Here is a 24,928-nt window from a genome sequence, read left to right on the forward strand (position 1 = left end):
AGCACCGTGCTCGCGAAGAAAGTCGATGCCAAGGATGACATCGCGAGAACATTCGCGGAGAACGAGAAAAGTGGCAACGAATGTGCAGCCTCGAACCGTAACCCGGGCCGCACACATGCCGAGTGGTGCGACAAGATGTCCGCCTGCCGTGCGTATGTCGGGGCCGTCCCAGGGTGTCGTCACTTTTTTCAGGGCCGTCGCAAGCCGTCCGCTAAGGATAGAGTAATCTGCGCCCGTATCGACCAACGCACTGACCTCCTTTGTGTCGACGAGAACAGGGATATCCAAGGAGACCCTGCCTTCAGCACGGCCCGTCGATGGCTGTTGTGGAGGACTCAGTCGGTGCGGCGGCGGAACCTGGTCGGCGACTGGGGTTGCGCTGTCGGAGCGATTCAAGCGGCGCGTTGGGGGAAACTCTTCAGCGATGCGGCGTTCGGCGTCGGGGCGATTGGGTCGGTGCGGCGGCGGAAGCCGGTCGGCGATCGGGGTTGCGGAATCGCGACGATACGAAAGGCGCGTCGGGGAAAACTGTGCAGCGATGCGGCGTGCGACGTCAGGGCGATTCAGTTGCTGCGGCGGTGGAAGCTTTGCGTCGGAACGGCGTTCGGCGGCCTCGCCTCCAAAGGCCGCCGGAGCTAGTTTTCCCGACGAGGGCTCGAGGAACCACGTCGTCCTGGGGCGAAACGGGACCCAGAGGGCGAAGACCGGCGTGGAGAGGGCGATCGCGACTCGCGGCGCGGAGGAGACGGTGAACTACGCTGGCGGGTGACATACTCAGCGATGTCTTGAGGGCGCTCTCCAGGGCGTGGACGGGGGCTGTCGATGGAAAAACCGCGTAGTCCCATTTCGCGATAGGGGCACCGCCGGTAGAGATGGCCGGCCTCACCACAGTGGTAGCAGAGCGGGCGTTGATCCGGAGTCCGCCAGAGGTCAGTCTTCCGCGGTGCCTGGCGCCGATCTGCCCAGTAAGGTGTCGGCTGGGCAGAGTGCACCGCGACCAATGGTGCGGTGTAAGGCGAAGGCCCAGGAGGTGGGGCCGCGCGGCGCACGACGTCCGCGTACGTGACTGGCTGGACAGGAGTCGGGTACGACGCGGGATCGTATGGGGTCAGTTGCGGCGCCGGCACAGCTGCAGCGTCTTGTGCCCTGAGTGCCTGCCGGACTTCCTCGCGGATGACGCTGGTGACGGAATCGACGCGAGGGGCAAGGGTGGCTTGAAGGTGCTGCAGCTCCTCGCGGACCACGGAACGGATGAGTTCGCGAAGGGAGTCCGGATTCGGCCTGGGTTCATGGTCGAACCGGTCCAACGTTGGTAGAGTCGAAGTTTGACGCAGTTGCCGGTCGTACTGATGGGATCTCTGCTGCAGCAATTTCTCCATGTGCACGGCGTCGGCCAGAAACTCCGCGACGGTGTTGGGCGGGTTCCGCACGAGGCCGGAAAAGAGCTGTTCTTTTACGCCGCGCATCAGGTGCCGCAGCTTTTTTTCTTCAGGCATGGCCGGATCGGCGCGATGGCAAAGACGCGTCACATCCTCGACGTACATGGCAACACCCTCATTGGGAAGCTGAATTCGAGAGGACAGTGTACGCTCTGCGCTCTCCCGGCGGTCGCTGTTGGCGTACGTACTCAGGAGCTGACGTCGAAAGTCCGGCCACGTAGAAAAAGTAGTCTCATGGTTTTCGAACCACGTTCGTGCGGAGTCTTCAAGGCTGAAGTACACGTTACGCAGCTTTGTAGCGTCGTCCCAGCAGTTAAAGGTCGCGACCCGTTCGTAGTGAGCCAACCAGTCTTCGGCATCTTCAAACAGGTCACCGTGGAAGGACTTCGGCGTGCGTGGTGTCTGAAGGGTGAGATAGGTGGGGCTGGCTGCAGGGACGGTCGTAGGCAGGGCGGGCAGTGGCGCCGCCATGAGTGGAATGGTAGTTGAAGGCGCGCTGACAACAGGGAGGGCCTCGGGGGACAGGCCTCGGATCCTCCGGCTGGCACGATGGACGGGGGTTTTCACAAGAGGCGGGCGCGTCGAGTCGTCCTCAGGAGTAGGGAGCATCGGTCGCACCTCCACCAGTGTTACGACCAGAAGAGCCGCGAAGGTAGGCGTCGGCAAGAACCCAAGACTGGGAGCCTTCTTTTTAATTATAGAGCCAGCTTCCACGACACCAAAACAGAACAAGCCCGCCGCGAGATTCCACCGCCGCTCCGTCGTCGTCTTCGATTCAGCGCGGAGGCCGCGCGGCGCGTTAGGCGCGTGGCAATATTACTGAATATGTTATCGCTTAAAGCTAATTGATTAGAGAAGCAGAAGAAAAAACAACCACATGCCGCCGGTGGGATCCGAACCCACGACCTCCGAATTACGCGTCCGGTGCTCTACCGCTGAGCTACGAGCTACGGCGACGGCTGTCAAACCTTCTGCTTTCGGGGGTATTTATGTTTACAAATATATATATATATATATATATATATATATATATATATATATATATATATATATATATATATGTCTGTGCTTTTATCGTAATTATGTTGTGAATTCCACTCCCCTCTGTAACGACCGACCCGGACCATGAGGGTATTCGAAATAAATAAATAAATAGATAAATACCGTTTTGTTCAGGTATGAATTCTGTGTGCACCAAAGAAAGCCTTAGTGAAAGTTAGCGCTTGTGTTTGTCCCCTGAGTTCGTGCTGCGCTATGGAACATAACGCATACCCACTAGCCCGAACCATCACGTTGTGAGGTGTGTGGCTTTTTTACTTTTGAGGCATGTCGGCGCAATCACTCTGAGGCGCCGTGTTTTTGATTCTCAAGAGAAAGAGAGAGTGATGACCGAAAAGGCAGGGAGGTTAACTCTAGGCGACGCCCAGTATGCCACCTATACGCGTGGGAAGGGGGACGAAGGGAGATATAGAAAGCTGAGATTTAGGCTTAATGAGGGGTACAAGCTGAAGGTGGTACAGATCTACAGAATTGCATCTAGCTATGATGATCAGATCGTAGAAAATTTCTATGAGAATGTTGAATCAGCCATGAGCAAAGTAAAAGCACAATACACTGTACGTGTGGGCGAATTCAGTGTCAAGGTAGGGAAGAAGCGGGCTGGAAACCAGGCAGTAGGCGAGTATGGCATAGCACCTAGTAATAACAAGTGGGAGTTAATAGTAGAGTTTGTAGAGAGAAGTAATTCACGGATCATGAATACCTTCTTCCGCAAATGATGGACGTGGCAAAGCCACAATGGTAAGACTAAAAATGAAATAGACTTCATACTGTGAGCTCACACTAGCATCATGCAGGAAGTGCAGCTCTTCAGAAAGGTGCGTTGTAGCGACCACAGGATGGTAAGATCTCGAATTAGACATGAGTTGAACTGAGAGAACAGAAGAAAGTAGTGAATCGAAGGCCATTAACGAGCTAGCTGTTAGGGGGAAAGTAGAGGATTCAGGATACCTTTGCAGCACAAATATTCGGTTTTAACTGAGGACGACTACCATAATCTGCAAGCTGTGTGCGATGATCTAACAGTTGTCATTACTGAATATTCAGTATAAGTAGGCGATATGTTGGTTAGACAGGATACCGGCGAGCTATCTCAAGAGAAGAGCTATCTGAGGAGAGCCAAGCGTTGAAGCGAAAGGAAGGAAGAAAATAGTAAATCGGAAGTCCATTGACGAGTTAGCAGTTAGGGTGGAAGTAGAGGAATTCAATATATCGCTGCAGAACAGATATCCGGCTCTAAGTGAGGGATATGACTTTAATGCTGAAAGAATGAACGATAATCTCACAGCTATCATTACGGAGTGTACAGTAGAAGTAGGCGGTAGCATTGTTCGACAAGATACCAGCAAGCTACCTCAGGAGACGAAAAATCTGATTAATAAACGCCAAAGCATGAAAGCGCCTAACATTACGAACAGGATAGAACTGGCGGATCTGCCAAAGTTAAAAATAAGCGCTAGGTAGCCGATATAAGGAGAGAACGGAGGTAGCCTAAAAGCAGTGAAGAGAAAACTAGGGATGGGTAAAAACCAGATGTATGCACTAAGAGACAAATAGGGCAATGTCATTAGCAATATGGATAAGATACTTTGAATAGCCTCTTGTGTAGAAGAGTTCTACACAAATCTATGCAGTAGTCAATGCAATCAGAATGTTAATAAGAGAGACAGTAGCGCACAGCAATGGCAAATCCCGGCACTAACGAAAGCGGAAGTAAAGAAAGACTTAGTAGCAATGGAAAGGGGCAAAGAAGGTAGTGAGGATCTGGGAAGAGCAGATTTGTTGAAGGACGGAGGAGAGATTGCGCTACAAAAACTAGCCACCTTGTATACACAATGCCTTGCGACCTTGAGCATACCAAAATCTTGAATGAACTCTAACATTAACTTCATTCATAAAAGAGACGTAAAAGGTTTGAAAAATTACAGACCAATGAGCTTACTGTCTGTTGGCTACAAGGTATTTGCTGCGGTAATGGCAAATAGAACCAGGACAACGGTAGGCTTCAGTCAGCCAAATGATCAGGCAGGCTTTCGTAACGGATGCTCGAAAATAGGGTAACGGAGTGCATTCCAAGAGAAGGCAAGCATTGCATGGGGCGCCAGAAATGTAGGTGGGCGGATGAGATTAAGAATTTTGCGGGTGTACAATGGCTGCAGCTGGCAAAAGACACGGTTAATTGGCAGGACATGGGCGATGCCTTTGCTCTGCAGCGGGTGTAGTCAGGCTAATGATGATGACGAAGATGTTTATTGCTTTCAGACATCATTTACATTACAGAGAGGGGTTTAGTCTAGTCGTTTTCACACTGTTCCGGAATATCGTAAAGAGGGCTTAATGAGGACATTTGGAGCGAAAGCTTGAGACCTCGGGATTCAATCGTGGACCATGTAAATTTGATCTTCAGCTGAGTTAGAGGTCAAAAGATGAAAAAGAGAAAAAGAAATTGGATGAATATCCATGACTGGGAGTCGAACCCGCGGCTGCGCGAACAGGTCTCCTTTAAGGACTGCTCAGCGAGACCACTAGGCTATCGCCGCAGCCAGCACGCCTCGCGTTAAAACTGCACCACACTCTCGCGCTGTGCATTGGTGAGCGCCGTCTTCATCAGCTTCAATCGGCTCCATCCCGCGGCACTGCCGGCTCACCGTCGTCTTCTATGTAGCACAAATCTGTGCTTTCGTTCCGGTTCGAATGTAGTAAACAATCTCTGTAGTTTTTTCTGGTAGTATTTGCATGTGCAGTGCAGAATGCTGTTGATTCTTGCTTCATGAAAAAAACTGTTCCTGTGATGAAGTTATTCACTCTGTATATTAGCCACAGTTTTCGTGATTAGCGTAAGTACGTTATTTTTATGTCATTCTCTCTGTTCAGCATTCTTATTGTTCCTGTCGTCATTGTTTCATTACAGACTGGCTCCTTCGATCACGATGTGAAACCCACCTTTGGTGTAGATTTTGTGAGTTGCATGTTTTTTAAATATACTATAGAAGTGTGAACTTCTTAAACGTTTTTCTTGTACAGTTTCTTCATAGGATACCTTTTGTAAGGCGCTGGACTGACATAGATTCCGTAATTTGTTGCACGCCATCCGTTAACGCGTGCAGTGTGCTCAAGTTTACCTTGACCATGAACGAAAACTATACTTTCTAATCATTTTAACTTGTTGCATTCGGTTGGCATTCGCTGTAATGGTGTGAATGTACTAGTAAGCAAGTAGAGCGCTGCGATACCTCTCGCTTGCAAGGTGTGTGTGTCGCTTGATGGGCGCGCTGCACCTCAAATGCACCATTGTAAGTTCTTCCGAAATAGCAGGGAGGGCTAGCAAGTAAAAACCAAAAAAGGTTTTCGCCCAGTTTGGCACACAAAGAAGTAACACATCACATGTGAATGATGGGCTTTCACCAATTTCCATAGCGCTTCTAGATATTTTCAGCCCTTTTTTTAATTTGAGGTGTTTATTAACGACCGCTGGCAACGTTTACGGAGCCCGTTACTTTTCTCTTAGTTTCCAAAGAAATATGCCCTAAGTCACTCATCTTTGACGGTACAATCCTCCTGCAATTTCTCTTTGCAGTAAACAACAAAAAGAACGTCCACAGAGCTTACATGCTGTGAGGTACGGTGTTCATGCACAGAGTGTTGGGCTACGGTCAGTGTCAGCAAATGAAGAGCTGAGTAGCGAAACCGACTTGTACGAAAAGACATCTTGAGACTGTCTCACGCCAGATCGCTCCATATTCGTAATAGCTTTGGAACACAATCGGAACAAAACTCCGACCCGCCACTTTATTTCAGTTATGCTGAGCTGGGAGAGTTGGAGATGGTGCATCTTAGCAAATTCTTCTGTGACGCGCGCTGTCAGTGCTCGTCTGTGTCTTCCTTTTTACTCCACCCTTTGTTACGCTGAATTTTCCAAGATGCACACATTTCATACCTAGCCAACTGGTTTACATGGAGACAACAGGTCCTCCGACTTCAATACCAGGAATTAAGTAAAAAATGATGTTGTCATGTGATAAATGGACAACCGTGAACAAAGGTCTCAGACCCACTCTTTACTTTGTTTTAAAATTGCATTTTTATTTATTAATTTTTGTTCTTTCTTGCTGCCAGCCAAGTTGTCAGGCCTTAGGCATGAGTAGGTTGGACAAAACGAGAAAAATGAGATAGTATGTTGGTATAGACTGTACATTCAATCAAGCGAAGAGTGACATGCGAGTAACATGTACAACACGTACAAAGCAAAGCGATGTATTTACACGATGTTAACGAAACACTGCTTTGTGTCACGGAATACGGTCACAAAGGAAGGCGCAGTCGAACTCTCAGCCACATTTGAAGGTAGGTCGTTCAAAGTTTGGATGGTTCTGGGAAAAAGTAAGGCTGTAAAGGCATTTGTTTTGCATAAAAAAAATTGCTCACTTTCTTTGAATGGAAAGAACGGGTTGGTCACCGCTTAACCAACTCAAATAAGCATTTTTATTTATTCAGTGTTGACTTTGGGAATCAAGTGGACCACATTTATTCTTTCTTGGCATCGGCTGGCTTGCGGGGTCTCTAACTGGCCGTTTGCAAAAGAGCTGCTGGGGGCCTTTTTCAACTGACAATTATGCCGACCTTCTCAAGTTTGGTAATATTCGCAGGGGGCGGCAGAAAAACAGGTTGGCAGATAAGATTAGGACGTTTCCGTGGATAAGCTGGTGGCAGCTGGCACAGGAAATGGTCAATTGGGGGAATATTGCAGAAAAAGAGGACGTAATTTGGCTGTTTCCGCTGTTGTTGATGATGAACGAATGTCATCTCAACCCCGTCGCCTTTCCGCGCCTGTACGTCCAACGGCAGCCAATTTGAAGGTAGCGGAAATGTAAAAGATATCACAACAGTTTTAGGTTTCTACGGGACTTGAACGTACAGGTGCCGTCAAAAATAAATGGAAGGCAGTATTAACGAAAAAATTTAATCATTGCCCGCTCAGTTCATGCATGCTTGAATACATATGTGCAGACTAACTGTGATTGCGCGAATTACACTGTGCACCAACAAACATGGACTATTATGCTTTAGATTTGAAGAAATTAAACTTTTTTGACAAAGTCGCCTTCCATTTACTTTTGACGGCGACTGTACGCCTCCTTGCTGGGTTAGATGAGTTTAACTGACGCCCTAAAGGCTGGGGTGAGCGTTTGAAGTAAGTGTTTGCAATTTTTAAAATGGCATAGCTGCTTTGAACGTCGAGAAATAATACTTTCTTGGTGGGGAAGCAGTGCGCACGAACAGAAAATGGAGACTAAAAGCACGTGCACGCCGAATAGCCACTTCATAACCCTCTAGTGGCGACCATCGGTTGCAAGGAGGGCCCTGCGTTAACGCCCACGAGGGCGAATGAGTTTTTAAGAAAGTTCAAAGGCATATAACTACATGAGACTGCTTAAATCAACCCAAAACTATTAACACATTAAGCAAGAACATTGACGTCTCTCCATTTTCTCTCCTTTTTCTTCTCTTCATTCGCTCTAATTCTTCTTACCTTCTGCTTCTCGTTTCTCCTCCTGTTTTCTTTTATTTCGTCTTTCTTTCTACTGGTTTGTCTTCTTCGTCTCGCTTTTTGTAGCGAAAGAAACATTACACGAGTCGGCGAGCCATTTCGCGGAGCTGAGGAAAGGCCATACTGCACGTGCGCGAGGAGCAGGGATATCACACGGCGCACAGCTGGCGCGCCGCCGCCGTCGCTGTGCGGGTGACTCAGAGGTGCCGCCGCCGCGCTCGCCTGTTGTGCATGCGCAGTAGCGCTGCATATTTTGCTTCACCGAGGCCGTGTCTGTCAGCGCGAAGATTGCGCCTCGTTTGACTCTCCCGCCTCACATGCACACAACGCTAGCAGAGCGTCTGCTGCGGCGGCGCCTCGACTTTCCACGGATCGCCGCTGCGGCGCTGGTACCGCGCTTCCAAACTTGAGCTTGGGTTCCATTGGAGAACGACGAGACGGCTAGACTTTAGCTTTCGCAACACAATTTGGTTAACCCGAGCTAACCAACAGCCAATCTTTTTTCCTTTTTTTCTCAGGGCTTGGCTTGTCTCGTAGCTTATGCTGACCTTGGATTTATAATTTATACTACTGCAATGGTATTCAATTACAATACAGGACAGCACCGACGGCAGAGGAATCCTGCTGAATGAGGAGGCTCGCGTAGGTATGGAGGTTGATTAGGGCTGGAAGTACCGCCAGGATCAGAGGATGGAAGTAAGAGCTGTAGACTTGAGGAAGGCCAAGAGGCTGCTGAAGGCAACCAATTGGCGGCACCGTGAGATGAACGGAGGATAAGTTGTTGGAACTCTGTGAAGATGGCGGCGCACTGTGAAAAAAAGAGCAGGACCGACGGAGAGGAGGTTCTTCAAAGTTTCTTCACTGCCGCAGTGCGTGCAAGTGTCAGAAGTGGCTCTGCCGTGGCGGTTACTTGTGGTCACAGTGCAGTAGGCGCTAATATCGATCCCTTCCACTCTTCCAAACCGGCATCTGTCTTCGCATCCCTCTACACTGTCTACCCTTATCCCTCCAATTTTTCTTCGAGCGCTGAGTAGAGCTCCCCGATGAAGACTGCATAAAAAAGCCCTTGCTTTTTCCTTTTCCATTGCAGTGAGTTCTCTTTCGACATAGAATTTGCATACAAAGGTCACGCTGGCCGACGAAGTGCGATCGGGCGATGAAGCGACAATGCGAGTCATGTAGGGTAGCTTAAGTAATCGTTTACACACCAGGCGAAGCTTCCATTGGTATCCCGGGCGGTCAGCGAGAGCGCGACAGCCTTCACAGACACAGGCGAGAGCCTCCGCCTCAAGCGCACAGCGGAAGCAGAAGCCGTTTCGCCAGCAATAAAACGCAGTGCAATAAAAAGCGATTCACGCAGTGTGGCAGCCCAGGCGCATAGTGTCTTAACCTACAAATATATGTTTGCTGGGGTCAAATGTGAAAGCTGCCGCCTATACTATACTAGGTTTACTAGGTTGCACGAAGCCTGCGGCATTCATTCTGTGGCTTGTTTTCGTTTCACTAGACCTTGTTGCACACTATCCGGCCAGTGCCACCTCCATCGACCTCCTTCATCAGTGGTCATTGCATCTTCTAAGAAAAGAAACGAAAGAAGTGAAACACCTTGCAGCAACATTCAGGCTAGTTTTCTATAGGCTGGTTGCAAAATTAAAAATAAATTTCATTTATTTAAACGTCGCATTCTTTGCAATACTGCTACCTACCACTGATACCTTTAAAGATATTAATGGGTTTTGCGGCTTTTAAGGCATAAAGAAAGGAGGGGTAGACCTACGCTTGCTCATGGGTCTCCTGAGCACCTGTTGCAAGCTCATTAGCACCAGAAAGGAGCCTCTCTATAGAACCTGAATTAGCGTTGCGGCTTTATGCCTTGGAAAACGATTAAGTAAGTCCACTGCAGTATTTCCGCATGTTTTCTGTAAGGATTAAATACGAATGACACAGATCATATAGGATTTTTGAGGACAGACAATACATATTGTAACGTGGCGGCCAGCCGAAGAATGAGACGTGATGCACCATGAACAAGAAAATATTTAATGGCCGCTGGCCTAGCGCGAGCGCTCCGTCCCGCGCCACTGCCAGCGTCGTCTTCTTCGTAACAATATGAAGGTGGGAATGTGTGAAGGTGCCACACGATGTCATGTACTGCTTGTGCCAGAAGTAACCGGGCACAGGTGCTTTGTTTCTTAGTCGCGCAGCGAAGCACCTATGGCAGCCGTTAAGCTCTCAATCTGCATAAAGTAAGGTGAGCCCTTGTCAGCACGTTTTGAAACCTTTTGGTCTATTGCGGGGTCCGTAACGGCTCCATTGTGCGGTTGAGAAGCAAAAAGCTGTTCCTCGGTTACTGTTGGCCGAGGGGGTAAATCACGCTGAAACAAAACGCCTAGCAGACAGAAACCACATACAACCCTTGTTCACTCACGTTTTACATAATCTTCTCTGGTGTGGTTAACAAGAATCGATACAAACCTAAACCCACTGTTATCTTTACAAAATCGAGCACTAGGGGCAATAGGCAACGTTTCTTTTATAGAAAGCATTTTTGCCTACTTCACCCGTATAACACTATGCCGATGAAACAGTTATCTAGACTTAAGCTCTCACTGGAAACCCTACACCACCAAAAATAACCTGTACGTCGTTTCAAGAAAAATATCCTGTTAAGCAGAAGATAGAATGCAATAATTTCGGCCAAATCAAGTAGAAATTGTGGTCTACAGAGATTAGCATCACTAATTCCAGAACTCCTGAATGAATACCCCGATATACTGAGCCTCATGAGGAGTAAAGTCTATTCAACACAACTTAAAAACGAGCTAAACAATACTTCTTTCAGACTTTGCGAGCTTAGAAATTATCGCTTAATCCAGTTTTTTATATCAGTCTTGGGCATTGTTTCTAATTTATTTTCATTATTTTCATTCATAATATTTACCCACATCATGAAACACCTTAATGCAAATGACCTGCTACTTGAAAATCAGCATGGTTTTCGGTACCGGCATTCATGTCAAACCGAATTATTTGAATTAGTCACGGATCTTCATTCTAGAATTCATAGCGCCTTGTACACTGACGCAATTTTTATTGATTTCTCAAAAGCCTTCGATCGGGTAGCTCACAAGCGCCTTATCAAAAAGGTGCACAACTTGCAGCTTGATCATGATACTACAAAGTGGATTGAAGAATTTTTAACTAACAGGCAGCAATCCGTATCGGCTAATAACATCGTATCTGAAACTAAAAATGTTAAATCAGGTGTACCTCAAGGATTCGTCTTGGGTCCACTTCTGTTTTTAATTTATATTAATGACATCGCGTCAGACATTAGTTCCTCCATACGTCTTTTCGCTGACGATTGTATCATTTATAGGGAAATAGCTAATCCTAACGACGTTGTTGTCTTGCAAACAGATCTAGAGAGGTTAAGTGCTTGGTGCAATGTTTGGCAGATGGAAATAAACACCGATAAAACCAAACAGATGACTTTCTCTGCACTCTCTAAAGCACCAGTAAACAATTACAGTATAAATAATAACGTCATTGCGCGCTCATCAACTTTCAAATATTTAGGCGTTGTTCTTTCCCCGGACCTAAATTGGCATAGCCACATAGAGTATATCACTAGCAAATCTTTGAAAAAATTAGGCGTGCTTAAACGTCGTTTATCTCCAGCTAACCCTGACACCAAACTGCTGGCCTACACATCTCTAGTTCGGGCATCATTGGAATATTGTTCGGTAGTATGGCATCCCCACCAAGAAAACTTATCTAGCTCTATAGAATCAGTGCATTTCAGAGCCTTACTGCAATAAAACAGTCTCTAAATCTTGTGGACCTCAACATACGACGCAAATTCTTTCGCCTATCGTTGTCCCACTCCCTCTACTACAACCATTCATCTTTTGAACGGAGGCACATCACAGCAGCACATCACATATCATCTCGAAGCGACCATGCGCATAAAATTCAAACAATTTTCGCCCGCACAAAGAAATATCAGAATTTTCCGTTAGTCTTGGCTACAAGGGAGTGGAATGGTCTACCTGCTAGCATTGTAGCTATCACTGAACCATCATCTTTCCGTTCAGCGCTACTAACATTTCTGGAATCAGGCGCAGCATTGTCGTCTGTTTGAACTTGTCGCCTTGTACCACTGCTTTGCCGTATGCGTGTACATATTATTATGTTTGTTTATTGCCCAGTGCACCATGCCCACGATGTATAAAAAAAAAACTACCGAATTTGATAATTAACACCTAGTTCTTTTGTTCTCTATCTGTATTATGCATGAAGTGAAGCTTGAGTAGTTGTGTTATTTGCTGTCCCCCCCTATGTAATGCCCAGCCGGGCCCTTAGGGTATTTAAATAAATAAAATAAATAAATAAATTTAGTACAAAACCACTGTTGCACTGTAAATATAGTGTTTTATGTGTAATATTTTCCCTAGTGATATATAATCTGCCTTTGTTTCTTTTGTTTCTTACCTGAAAATTAGACATTGTAAATAGACGCTTGATTGTTACGACTGTTTTTGATATCACGAACTGTATTTTGTCTGAATGATGTCGGAATGATGTGACTGAATGATTTTGAATGATGTCAGATTACGTTGCTACGATGGCTGCCAGGTTGGCATAGCCACGACAGGCTCTATTCGGGCCTTTTGTTATGCCTCCCGAGGCAATCTGTTCCTGAATTATCTCTAATAAAAAGAAAAGAAAGAAAGAAAGAAGCAGGGAAAGAAAACTGGCTGCAGTAATACGTATTTCCGCATACTTTCACGCACGCTCCATATTCTAATAATTCCGTGCGTGCGGTAATAAGAAAATATTTCATGTCAGGCTTACAAGTGTGGGATATAATGCATATAAAGCGACCCCAATATCAAAATGCGCTAATGTCCAGGCCATAGGAAATCTTAAGGCATAATACAGCTGGGAGCAATGTGAAAGGGCCACGCGAGCTCGTGCCGTTGTCCGTCCGAACACACGTCCTTAGTCCTTCTCCCGATTGGTAAAAGTCGCTTCGCGCTTCTGGATTGGAAGCCTCCTCTTCTACAGGCGATAATGGTTTCGAAAAATACATGCTCGGTATTTTTAAACCAAAGTATGCTCCAAGCGACTTCTTAGGCGTGAACAGTGGCTCCTCTGTTTTTAACACCGACTATTCTCAAGCACCGATAGGGCGTGCCTCCAAATTTTAAAGGAGTTACAGACGCACCCTCTGCCCAAAGTAACACACATTGCCGTGTTTCCTTATATTCTGTTTGCACCTAGCAATAGGTTGGCGTGCACTGTTAGACATGGCGACGGCCACACGGGCGCAGAGGCTCCTCTTGCATACGATAATGATGTGCTGGGTGCACTTCGGTCAAAAAGTGTTTCATTCACTATATTCCTGTCATTGCGTAATTTTTCGCGAAACTACTCGTACTTGAAAGCATATGAATGCAGCGAGAGGCCGAATATCTACCTCAGAAGTAGCCTTATCAAACTTTTCTGATAATTATTTCTTTTTGCTTGCAGGCAACCAAGAGGCTAATTCTAGACGGAAAAATCATCAGTCTCGGTATTGTAAGTGTGCCTTATTTTAGATGTGGCTGTCACGACGAGGTCGTTTGCTGCAGTTATACTTTCTTCCCACAATTTACTGGTGGAGCAGTATGTTGCAATGTAAGCTAGTTAAAGTACGTAGCTTTATTCATGTTATCTGGAGCCGCTGCGGTGGCTCGGTGGTTATGGCGCTCGGCTGCTGAACCGAGAGACACGGGTTGGATCCCGGCTGCGGTGGTTGAATTTCGATGGAGGCGAAATTCTTGAGCCTCGTGTACTCTGCGATGTCAGTGCATGTTAAAGAACCACAGGTAATCTACGTTTCTGGAACCCTTCACTAAGGCGCCCCTCATAGCCTGAGTCGCTTTGGGACGTTAAATCCCCAGAAACCAAAATTTTGTTACCTGGTATATCATAGCCTATGAACTGCAGGAAAGTTTAGATTGATTAAGTATTGCCTCAGTGATGAGCTGTTGGCTCCGATACTGAATTTGTTTTCTATTGCTAGATGGAAAGCACTTGGGAATTATTTCCGCATATTTGACAAAACGATTGCTAAGGATCCTGGCTTCCATTCAATATTGAAAATGAGCAGGCATTTGGAATCGTGCATGCAGCACAAGCTTTCCAGCTGTTATTCCGGCTAGCTCGACAATGACTACGATACTTTGACTAGTACCGCTTTGACGGAGTTTGGCGCACTATAGCCTGAGTTGCCTTTGTGCCATAAAACCAATTCAACACATATATAGTATTGCTTAGATTACCGAATCGCAGAAAGTCCGTGTCTGTGATATTCGAGCTCTTGTTCTGCCCCCTTTTATGCTGTAACCTGCAGGAGTCTTTGTGAAGACCATTATTAAGAATCAATGTTTTTTTATGCAAGGAGCTCCTCATATTGCAGAGAAAGACTAAGTACGGGACACTCTACTGTAGCTGGCGGAGTCATGTGATTTTCACTGCTAAGTCTTAGAATATACACTGATATGGCACTGACGTTTGTTTTAGTGGAGAATCAGAATTGGATAGAGTTTTCATTAAGTTCGAGATCAAACGGTGTATGAAAACAATACGCAGAACGTGGTCCTTTAGTCTTCGACTGTACTGGAATCTCGTGTGATGGTTGAGCGGCGCTTGATACAAATAAAGCAGCGGAAGAGCAGAGACATAGGAACTAAGCACTATAGAGAGAAACTAACAAGGCTAGTGTATATATCATCGTAGTAAACGAATAGCGTTCACTGATCTGAGCACTGGTGTGAATTATGAGCCGTTCTTGCACAAGAAAGACTGACGGATAGAATGACTAAAAGAAACACGAATGTGAAGTTGGTGAATGGAAAACATTTTCTGGCGATCGTACGATGGGATGCAAAAAAATCTGCGTTAACAGTACGAGTTTCAGATTTTGCTTTTACATTGTCGGTTTTATGATCACCATCTCATCGGGTCTTCGAATTAAGTTTCGCCGTCGATTTTTTGCTGTGCTGCTGCTTGAGCTTCTGGAAGTGGTGGAGGGTAACATGTGGAGGGTGGAGGCCACCTTCACGGTGGCGTCTGGAGATTCTGGAGGGTGGAGATGGGCGAGTGGGCGGTTGTGAAGCTTCAGAGATGCAGACTACAGTGTTTTTGCCGAATGTTTACTCTAGTGCTAACGCAGTAAGAGCGAGTGAAGGAGCAAGGTTAAAAAACTTAAAAACAGTTTAATGAAAACAAATCACTTAGGTAAGCAAACATTTGTGCAGTGAAGGAACAAGAAATTTTAAAATGAGGCAGCCTAATAATAAGTTAGTTTGTCATAGTTTGTATCAACCTAAGGTCAAACGTCCTTTTTTTCAATGGTAGTGAAATGGCAGTGCTTACTGGTTGGCTCCAGGGTGCCCATCGTTCATCGCCTGGCGCGGGTGACCAGTTTCTATGTGGAGAAGACAGTTCCCTTATCAAAACGTCAGTACACCTGTGTAGTGGTTTTCAGCTTGTGTCAGTCTGATTTATAAAAATATGCACGCTCATTATTTTATCCCTCCGAAGAATTTTATTTTAAAAACTGCAAGAGATATGTGGGTGCAGTCTGTTGAACTAGATCACGCAGCAAAACGGATAGTATGTACCTCATATGTACGTAAATTAACCATATACTTTTTAAAATTTTGATTTCTGGAGCCAAGGTTACAATGCGAAATTGATGGCCTCCAACCTTGAAGGTGAGCTCTGTTTCTAGTTGTTGCTAATCGTCCATGAATATCGCAAAATCGAACCTCAAAAATATGCATTCGACAGCTTGTTCAATTAGCTTTCTCATATTACCTAATAACACAGTGGCGTCACTGAGCCTAGTATCGTCGCAGAAATCGAAGCTAACTTCTACATGATAATACACACCAACTGCGCCTGTGTTCGATGCGTAAGTAACTCCACATACACCATTTCATTAATATGCAATACGAAAAAGCCAACTCGACGAGCTTTCAAATGCGTATACTTGACATTCGAAGTTTCGAAACACATTGCTGATTTATAAAATTTAAAAACAGGGTTTCCCTTCTTTGTGGACAGCCATCAATTTAGCAATAAAACTCTCCACCTAAAATCTGAAACAAAAATTCAATATGTAATTATGTTAATCAATTCTGTAATTAATTATTGATATGGCTCACATAATGTGCGACCTGCTTCGCAATCCAGCTCGACAGACCGCACCGACGTATCTCTCCCACTAATTAAAGTAATGATCTGTACAGTTATAAAAGATGACTGTGTATAATATGCATGCCGTCATTACGAAAGTCGAAAAAGTATCGAACCAGAGGCTGGCTACCCTTTCTGATCACTTCGTTCTTTAATCTTTTCTTTCAGTGGGACACTTCTGGATGTCTTCGTTCTCGATTTGCGAGAATGAGATGCATGATGGTAATGGAAGCCTTCATAATTGTTTACGACATCACATCGGAGGTGCGTGAGAGTCTCTGATTTCTGTTTGCAGGGATTCAAATGGATCCAGCTTTGCACTCTGACCGCCATATATTGTGTTGCGCACCAAGTTACGTATCAGAAATCACATTGTTTTGACAGTTTTCAGTAAGCCATACATGTTAGTTTAAATGTTATCATGTGAACTCTGTGGAATAGGATTCTTTTCCTCCAGCACATATTCAGCAGTCCTTATGTTAGCGGCGTTTCTGCCGGTAGCTAGTTCGAGCTCCGCACAATATTCCTGTGGATTTGAATTTACACCAAGCAAATTGCCCAAAAGAACAAACAGTAATGAATAGTTTATGAGCACGTATTGGGCGAATATTGTGTAATATGGCATCGTGAATGCAGCCAAGTTGGTCCGGCGGCTTTTTAGTTCGAAAGCGTTACTAGTCCCATTAAATGCTGGCGGCGTTTTGAATGTGTGTGTGTGTGCGTGCCATGCGTGTGCAAGTTTGTGTACTAACACAATACAGAAAAAACCCAGCGCTGGCAAGAGAAATATGATCACATCATCAAGCGGCCGTATGGCGCACACAGCAACCCGAGCACCGCCACTTCAGACAATCATATACATGTCGTTCTTCTGTATTGCCACCAGGTGAACCCAGGCAGCATAATATCGCGAGGTCACTTTGGCAACTAAAGGGTTGAGAGGCGAAAGCCAGCCGAGGACACTATGCCGTGACGAATTCTGGTGGAGGTGATGTCACACCGTTCCCGTTGCTATACCGATACCCTAATTATACATCTTTCGGGGGAATTAAGCGTTAATTACGCTTAATTACACATTTTTCCATGCACAAATCCCACGCTTTTCCGACCATTCTAGGATAATATTCACTATGCCATGACGACTTCCGGTGAATGCGACGTCACACCGGTCCCGTGGCTATCTCGACAGCCATGCCATTTTGACGCAAGTTCAACATTTCTGCCTAAAATAAATAACGAATTAATCTACGCTCAAAGAACTTGGCTTCTAGGTCCATTTTTTCTCCTCTATCTGAAGCCACCATTGGGTTTCTTCTATCTTTTTTAGTTCTCTAGTTAAACTCGTGTGACACGTTTTGTTAACAGACGACAGTCGAACCATTAAAGGCTTTCGCCTTAGAAGACGAGGAGGTGAAGGTTGGCTCGCGCCCTGAGTGGTTTTTTGCTATCAGTTGCCACCTTTATCTTGGCCAATCCCCTGCGGTGGGTAAGCGCCATTATCTAGAGGACAACAACAACAAACGCCGCTGGTGAACAGTGTCTCGATCCTTTGTTCCGTGACTTATTTTTGGTGGAGTGAGCTGGCTACACTCCTGGCCTATGTCACACACCCCTCCTCGCACCACGCACCTCGATCGGGCCTCTGCGGGCAGACTCACCAGTTCAGCGAGTCAGTCGCCGCAACCTATAGGACTAACACCTGAGCACGAGCCAATGAATTCTACCTCGGCGCCTGCCCCACGACCAGCCATGCAAGGTGCTAATTATTACACTCTCAAGAACCCACGAGTACCGAAGCCCTTTGACGGCACATCAGCTTGAGGACGACGAAGAGTGGCTCCTGCAGTTTGAACACGTCGCCTCGTTCAGTCAGTGGGACGACGCCGCGAAGCTGCGGTATGTCTTCTTCAGCCTGTAAGACAGCGCTCGTACGTGGTATGGGAATCGTGAGGTTAGAAACCATGGCGTGAGTACCGCCGTCGGCTGCTCGAGACATACACCAGCACAGATCGTCGCAAGCAAGCTGAGCGAGCTCTGCAGGCCTTCATACAGATGGCCAATGAAGCTGTCACCATGCATGTCGAAGACATGAAGCGGGTCTTCCGGCGAGCTCACCCAGCTATGTCGGAAGCAAAAAAGCTAAGCCACTTAACGCGTAGAGTTAAAGAACAGTTTTTCGCTGGCCTCGAGCGCCACCCCCCCCCCCCCCCTCCCCGGTGCTATCGCCGAGTTTTTGACGCAGACGCGGTTACAAGGGTGCAGGTCCTTCAGCAGTGTTCCACCGTATACGACAGGCTAGTACTTGCTGCTTCAGCCACAAAGTCCATCCTGGCGTTCGGGCACAATCCTCACCTCCACTGGGACATGGTCCGCTTTATTGTACGTGAAGAGCTCCAGAGGATTTGCGGTGCGTCGCAACCAGCGGTCGGCTCTCTAGCGTCATCCGCGAGGAGCTGCAGCAAGTGATCAGACCTCCGTTGCTGGGTGACAAACATCGGCCCTTCCGGAATGACTTCCATAGCCCGACATACGCTGACGCTCGCGACGCCCCGCCCCAGTTTCTGCGTCATTTGTTCCCGACGATCACGTCCTGCTACGTTCCATGTAGCCGGCGCGGTACTTGCCGAATGATCGACCACCTCTGCGTAAGGCTGACGTCTGGCGTGGCCCCGACAGAAGGCGTTTGTGCTTCTACTGTGGGGAGCCCGGTCATCTCTTAATTACGCCAGTGCTCATATCGTGAGCTCGGCCTGCAGGGTTTCCCCGTCGGCGCGCCATACCTCCATTTGGTCAAAGACCCCGCGAGATTGAAGAGCATGGCCCTGCAGCGTGTGCCCTCCTCCTAACGATTGCAATTGCTGCGAACAGCTAACTGCTTCGTCAGCGCCACGTGTGCTCTCTTCCGCCCTGCTCATCTTATCACACAGCGTCGTGGCCAAGCACAGCTTCCCTTTCCTTTCCTTCTCGTTTTCTTTGACTTGCTATAAAAACCAAAGCCACGAAATAAACCTCGTTCTTTTCGCTCCAGCCACCCGTTTCGTTTAAGCGGGCTCCGCCGCCGACCCGTTGGCAGGCGTCCGCCAGCCGCCGGCCCGTTTCTAACAGTGGCGACGAGGATTCCTCTGACACAATGGTCTGTCAATAGCATCCTTGCATCGGACCTTCCTGCAGCCATGGGCCACCACCTGCCAGAGTTCGACGACGGGAAAGATAAGTGGCAATCTTACCTCGTCAAAGTTGAAGCCTATTTCGAAGCTAACCAAGTAATTGACGATGACAGGAAAAGAGCCCTGCTAGTGTCCGCGCTTGGCTCAAGAACCACTGACATTCTTTGCGGACAAGTCGCCCCACAGAAGCCAAACTCGTTGAGCTATCAGTCAGTAGTAGATGAGTTAAACAAGCACTACGACCCTACGCCGAACGAAATGTGCCAAAGCTTCAAGTTCTTTCACCGGCAACAGCACGAAGGGGAGCCAGTGCAAGCTTTCATTGCCGAATTGCGACACATTGCTGAGAACTGAAATTTCTGAACAATGCTTGATAGGATGTTGAGAGATCGCATCGCATGTGGCGTCCGCTCGAAGAACCTGCAAAAGTAGTTGCTGGCACAGAAGGATCTTACCATAGCAGAAGCAACAGAGCTTACTGCAACCACTCTCCTCCGAAAGCATGTTATATGATCATGCTGCATTGTCCTAAAAGCAAGTTCCAAGCAGTGTACTGTATATACCTTCGTAAGCAGTCACACTCAGAGTTTTTTAAACCAAGGTTGGCGCAGTACGGCATTCCAGCGTTCCAGAAGAGCTTCAGGCGCTTCCCGCATCTTTCGAATTGCTTAAGTTACATACCACTTTCGTCCACAGACCGAACAAAGCCAGGCATTATAATAACAGCTATAAAGCAGTACAACACTACGTAACAAATTAACAGCGGCGCTACGGAGCCGTACTGATGGATTTTATTGGACTGACCGCGAACTGACGTCTATGATGAAGATAACGGAAAACGCGGGAGTTTTGAATTTTGCGAATGGTTTCAATTGCAAGTTTAGCGAACAAAGCGGTGGGCATGTATGTCGCATAATTTCACTAATTTGTAGTTTTATAAATATAAAACTAATAATTGAGTTGCTGCAAAATTGTGCGACACCTGCTGCTCCCCTTAAATTCATTTAACTCGTTGGCGGCTCTTGCACTGCAGGTAGGAGTGGAATCGCACCAATTTACAAACGTCTTCTCGTCAAACCCTCCAACTGATACAAATAGTTTCTTGAAAGCATATTTGCCGAATACGTCTTTCGCGGTTAGAAAAGCAAACTGCATCGCGTACACAGAATACATACAAGAAAAGCGCGAATTTCCTGTGGAAAAACAAACAAACGGCCATTCTTATGGCCTGGGAAAATGCTCGGCCTTACATCCTTCGGACGTACACCTCGTCTCCCATGCCGATGTAAAAAAGTGCGCACTGTCCGTACCTTCGACGGACGTACGGATAAGGATATCCGAATCAGGATTGCGTTCGTATGTCCGACGGACGTCCGATCTCGGCGTAGGACATTATGATCTAGCTCTGACGTACGACGGATATCTGTGGATGCTTGGGCAATGCTGCGCCGCGTGGTGCATAGCCTGAAATCATGCAGTTCATGCACCGCATTGTTTCTCGACACCGCGCCCCGTCCTACGTGATCACAGATCGAGGAACGCCTGTCACAGCGAAGCTCATGCACGGGGTATTCAAGCCAGGTCACACCGGCCATCGCAAGACTGCTGCCTACCACCCGCGCAGTCAAATGGGCTCACCGAGCGACTGAACAAAACTATAGCCGATATGCTCGCTATGTGCTTAGACGTCCAGCATAAGACTTGGGACGAGATCCTTCCATACGGGACTTTCGCGTATAATACGCCCGTACAAGAAACAACTGGCTTTACGACATTTCTCCTTGTTTATGGGCATGATGTGCAAACAATGCTAGATGCCATGTTTCCATGCACTGCCGATGACCGGGCGCTCACGCCACACGCCGAGGAATTTGTCCAAAACGCGGAGGAAGCATGCCAACTTGCTCGCATGCACATCACGAGGCAATAGGGGACAGATGCACGCCGCTACAACTAGCGACACCGCCACGTCGAGTACCAACCCGACGACCAAATGTGGGTGTGGGCTTCTGTCCGTCACCCACGTTTGTGGGAAAAACTCCTATGCCGCTACTTTGGCCCCTACAGAGTACATGTTGCGTCGCATCACGGATGTGACTGACCGACGGTTCTGTGCAGAGTGCACGCCGTCGACCCCAGCCTGAAGTAGTGCACGTACTCCGGATGAAGCCCTATATCATGCTTCCACGGTTGTTTTTGTTTTCTTTTTTCGCACAGGGCCGTTTTCCTCCTGTCAGGGGGCAAACGGAGCAAAAGCCGTTTCGTTTCTTGTTCCGTTACCCCCTCCAGTCAGCCCTTTGCGCCCTAATGGTCTTCCGGTTTTTCTTTTTTTCGGGAGAGGGAATAATGCCACCAGGTGGCCCCAGGTGGCATCAGAAGACAAGGAGGTGAGGGTTGGCTCACGCGCCCTGAGAGGTCTTCTGGAAACGCCGCTGGTGAACGGTGTCTCGATCCTTGGTCCCGTGACAATACATGCTCACCACTATCTGACCACCATGTGGCGCCAGTTTTCCCGACATTCGCGAGCCAGAATTTGACGCAACCGTTTGCCGTATAGCGTTCCGGGCGGTGGCAAACAATTTCTCGCTGCGCACAACGTGTACATGCGCTATAGTCAAGTTGGAGGCTAGCTTACGACAGAGATCCAAACATATGTCATATAAGCCCCTGCAATTGTGTGTTTTTTTTTTCAAATTTTTATCTCCAAAGTGTCATGCAACCGTTTTTCGTACAACTTTTTGGTTGTGGTCATACGCGCGCGTGCGTGTGTGCGTGGGTGGTGTCATACATTGTCGCTGGACTTCATTGCGGCTGGTTTAGTGTGTGCTCGTGCAATGAACAGTGAACCATAACCGTCTACAGGTACGACATAGGCATCGCCCAAAGTGAAACATGAAAGAAGCACGCCAGTGTTTGCAATGCCTTCCCATTTCTACACTTAATGTGTCAAGTGTCTGTGCCGAATTTTCTGTTGCAGACTATACTGCCAGCCAAAAGAAAAGACGAGGGGGCCGTTATTCTGTAATAGTCATTATGCAGTGTTTCACGTAAGAATGTTAGCAATTTTTTTTAAAAGTAAGCGTGTTAAGACAGTACTCTGTTCGGCATGCCATTCTCAGCAGTTGTTTGCGAAAGAATCAGCCGGAACTTGTCAGCTAGAAAGAGGGTTAACTAAATGGCATAGTTAAGTGTTTACCTATTACTCTTAAGCTCCTCATGGCATTGACAAAGGAGATGGCGCCACCGTTGCGATCGCTGACAGAACGGCTTGATTTCCTTCGTCGTCTGCACAGACGATGCGAATATGCGGCTTCTTTTGACCGATTCATGCAAGTAACCCAAGCAAAGGTAGGATGAAATAATTCTGCCGACCAAATGCCATTTCTGTGCTAAATTTGAGCTCGAACAGTCCACCCATTTAGCTGAGAGAAGCATTCTACTGCGTTCGTTTATTTCCGCAAAGGTCGTACCTTTATCTGAGACGCGCGAAGGGAAACAATTGGATAAAATAAAGCGTAAGCAAAGTTGATATTGTTGCGTGACGGCAAGCCGATGAAGACAGGACTACATGATGGATGGCAATGATATGATTTAATGTCTTCGAGCCTAGCACGAGCGCTCCTGCCCATGCCACTGCCCGCTTCGTCGTCTTCTAGTCCGTCACAATATGGGGCGTTCTTAACCAGCCACAGCTCACTCAACTCTCGCGTTTGGTTCATTGACGATGGGCTGCAAGCCCCGCGATGTGCGCTCCATTTCGATCACAGGATCCAAATTAAACGGAGTGATTTAGGCAGCATTAGAGACTTTTAGCACAGCATTTACAGCTACGGCTTACCTCGACCGCAGGCCATCAGTGCACATGCGCCGTTCGACCCGAGGGCGTCAGATGGCGCCTCGTGCCCGCCAGCCGCTGCACACCTCCCGCATTGGGACCAGTGAGGGTACGCACACTGGCGGCGCGCGATAGGTCTGGCGGCACGCGCTATGCTAAAAGTCTCTGTTAGCAGTTTTTTTGCGTTTTACCTCATGGGCAGTACGGTAATTGAAAAATATTTACACTACGAAGTCTCATATTTTATCAGATTTCGACTTTGGTTGTGACCCTTCAACAAGATACAGCATTCTTTTGAGATTCATACACTTCGTTTTTCATTCAGGTGAAAGGCTTGAAAATGCATACTGCCTGATCCTTAACACCGTGAAAATTATTTTTGTTATCTTTATTTGCTTTTTCATTGTCATGGCAGGTGTCATTCGATCATATCACGCTCTGTTTGCAAGAGATTTGTGAATGGAACAAAAAAGATGTTCCCTTGTTTCTCGTTGGCAACAAGACCGACATGGCTACACAGAGGGTGGTCGACTACGCAACCGGAAAGGCAAGTGACGCTGCTTTCTTTACAATCGGTAGTTCAGGCCGCCTTACTAAAGTTTTTGCACGGAGTAGTTAGCACGCTGTTGGTGTGCAACGTGTGTCTAGTTCCGGAACCATTCATGTTACTCACTTTTCTTCCAATTTGCGAGGCGTGCTGAGCGGCTGTGGCGTCCGTGCGTAAATCGCAGGGAGAATACCGGCCACGGCATCGGCATTTCGATTGAGGCGAACATGCAAGACATCGGTGTGCTATGCCATGCTGGCGTAGGCAGGGCCCTTTCAGAGCGCAGCTCTTAGGCTGTCGTTCCTGGGTTGAGCGGCGTGCCTCGGCGTAATCGAGCTCGGAGCGCAGCGGAGGATGAAAGATGGCAACAGCGAAGAGAGCGTGTGGAGTATACCAGGGGATGAGTGTACGGTGGGAACGTAAAGACAGAGTGTGCTGCGGCGACACGCGTCATCAGAGCAGCCCACGCCTTCTTCTGCTCGTCGATGACCTACTACGGTATGCGTCGCTGTCAAGACATGGCGCCAGATTAGTGCGTGCTCTCAGCGCGCTGGTCGTTCGCCAGAGGCGAGGCTCATCGGCGGCTGAACGCTATGCGCACTGTCCAAGTCGAAACCCACAGCCGCCTCTTTTCGGCACTGCGTGTGTGGTATGCTGTCAGTTAAGGTTCGAGTAGCGCATTAGCTGCGTTAAAAAATTGCGTTACCGTGAAGGGTAATCTGGCTATTTTATTTTTGACCCCTCCTCTCCGCTCTTTCCTCGCGGCAATGTACCGCTGTCCACTCTGAATGACACGAATGCCAAATTTTAAGCCACTCAATTGTGAATAACCCACCGCCCCCCAATTCCTTCTCTCGGCTCTATTCAGAACGCGTACACTGTTAAAAGGATTTGTCGTGACATACACGCGGTGACAGCTTTCACAAGTCTGAAGTTTCCTCGTGCTCACAGTCAGCCACACACGCGCGAACGTCGTTTCGCACTCGTAGGTTTCACTTAATTTCCTGCAAGCTGCGGGACGAGGGTGCATCGATGCCAATGGTGCGGCTTCAGTCGAATTGGCTACTGAGGCGCGTACGTGCA

At 47.5% G+C, this 24,928-nt stretch overlaps 1 protein-coding gene across 1 annotated transcript in view; it reads left to right on the plus strand.

Annotated features, from left to right (window-relative positions):
- LOC149333824 (uncharacterized) overlaps positions 1-24,928 on the plus strand; it is a 176,444-nt gene that overhangs the window by 109,019 nt on the left and 42,497 nt on the right. Inside the window, exons 25-28 of the mRNA XM_089557809.1 lie at positions 5,410-5,457; positions 13,582-13,629; positions 16,465-16,560; positions 23,714-23,845. Of these exons, the coding sequence (XP_089413935.1) occupies positions 5,410-5,457; positions 13,582-13,629; positions 16,465-16,560; positions 23,714-23,845 (324 nt within the window). The remainder of the gene's footprint in view (positions 1-5,409; positions 5,458-13,581; positions 13,630-16,464; positions 16,561-23,713; positions 23,846-24,928) is intronic.

The sequence above is a fragment of the Amblyomma mixtum genome, chromosome 8 (genome assembly GCF_055824585.1).
Source record: "Amblyomma mixtum isolate Tamu chromosome 8, ASM5582458v1, whole genome shotgun sequence".
Classification (NCBI taxonomy): Eukaryota; Metazoa; Arthropoda; class Arachnida; order Ixodida; family Ixodidae; genus Amblyomma; species Amblyomma mixtum.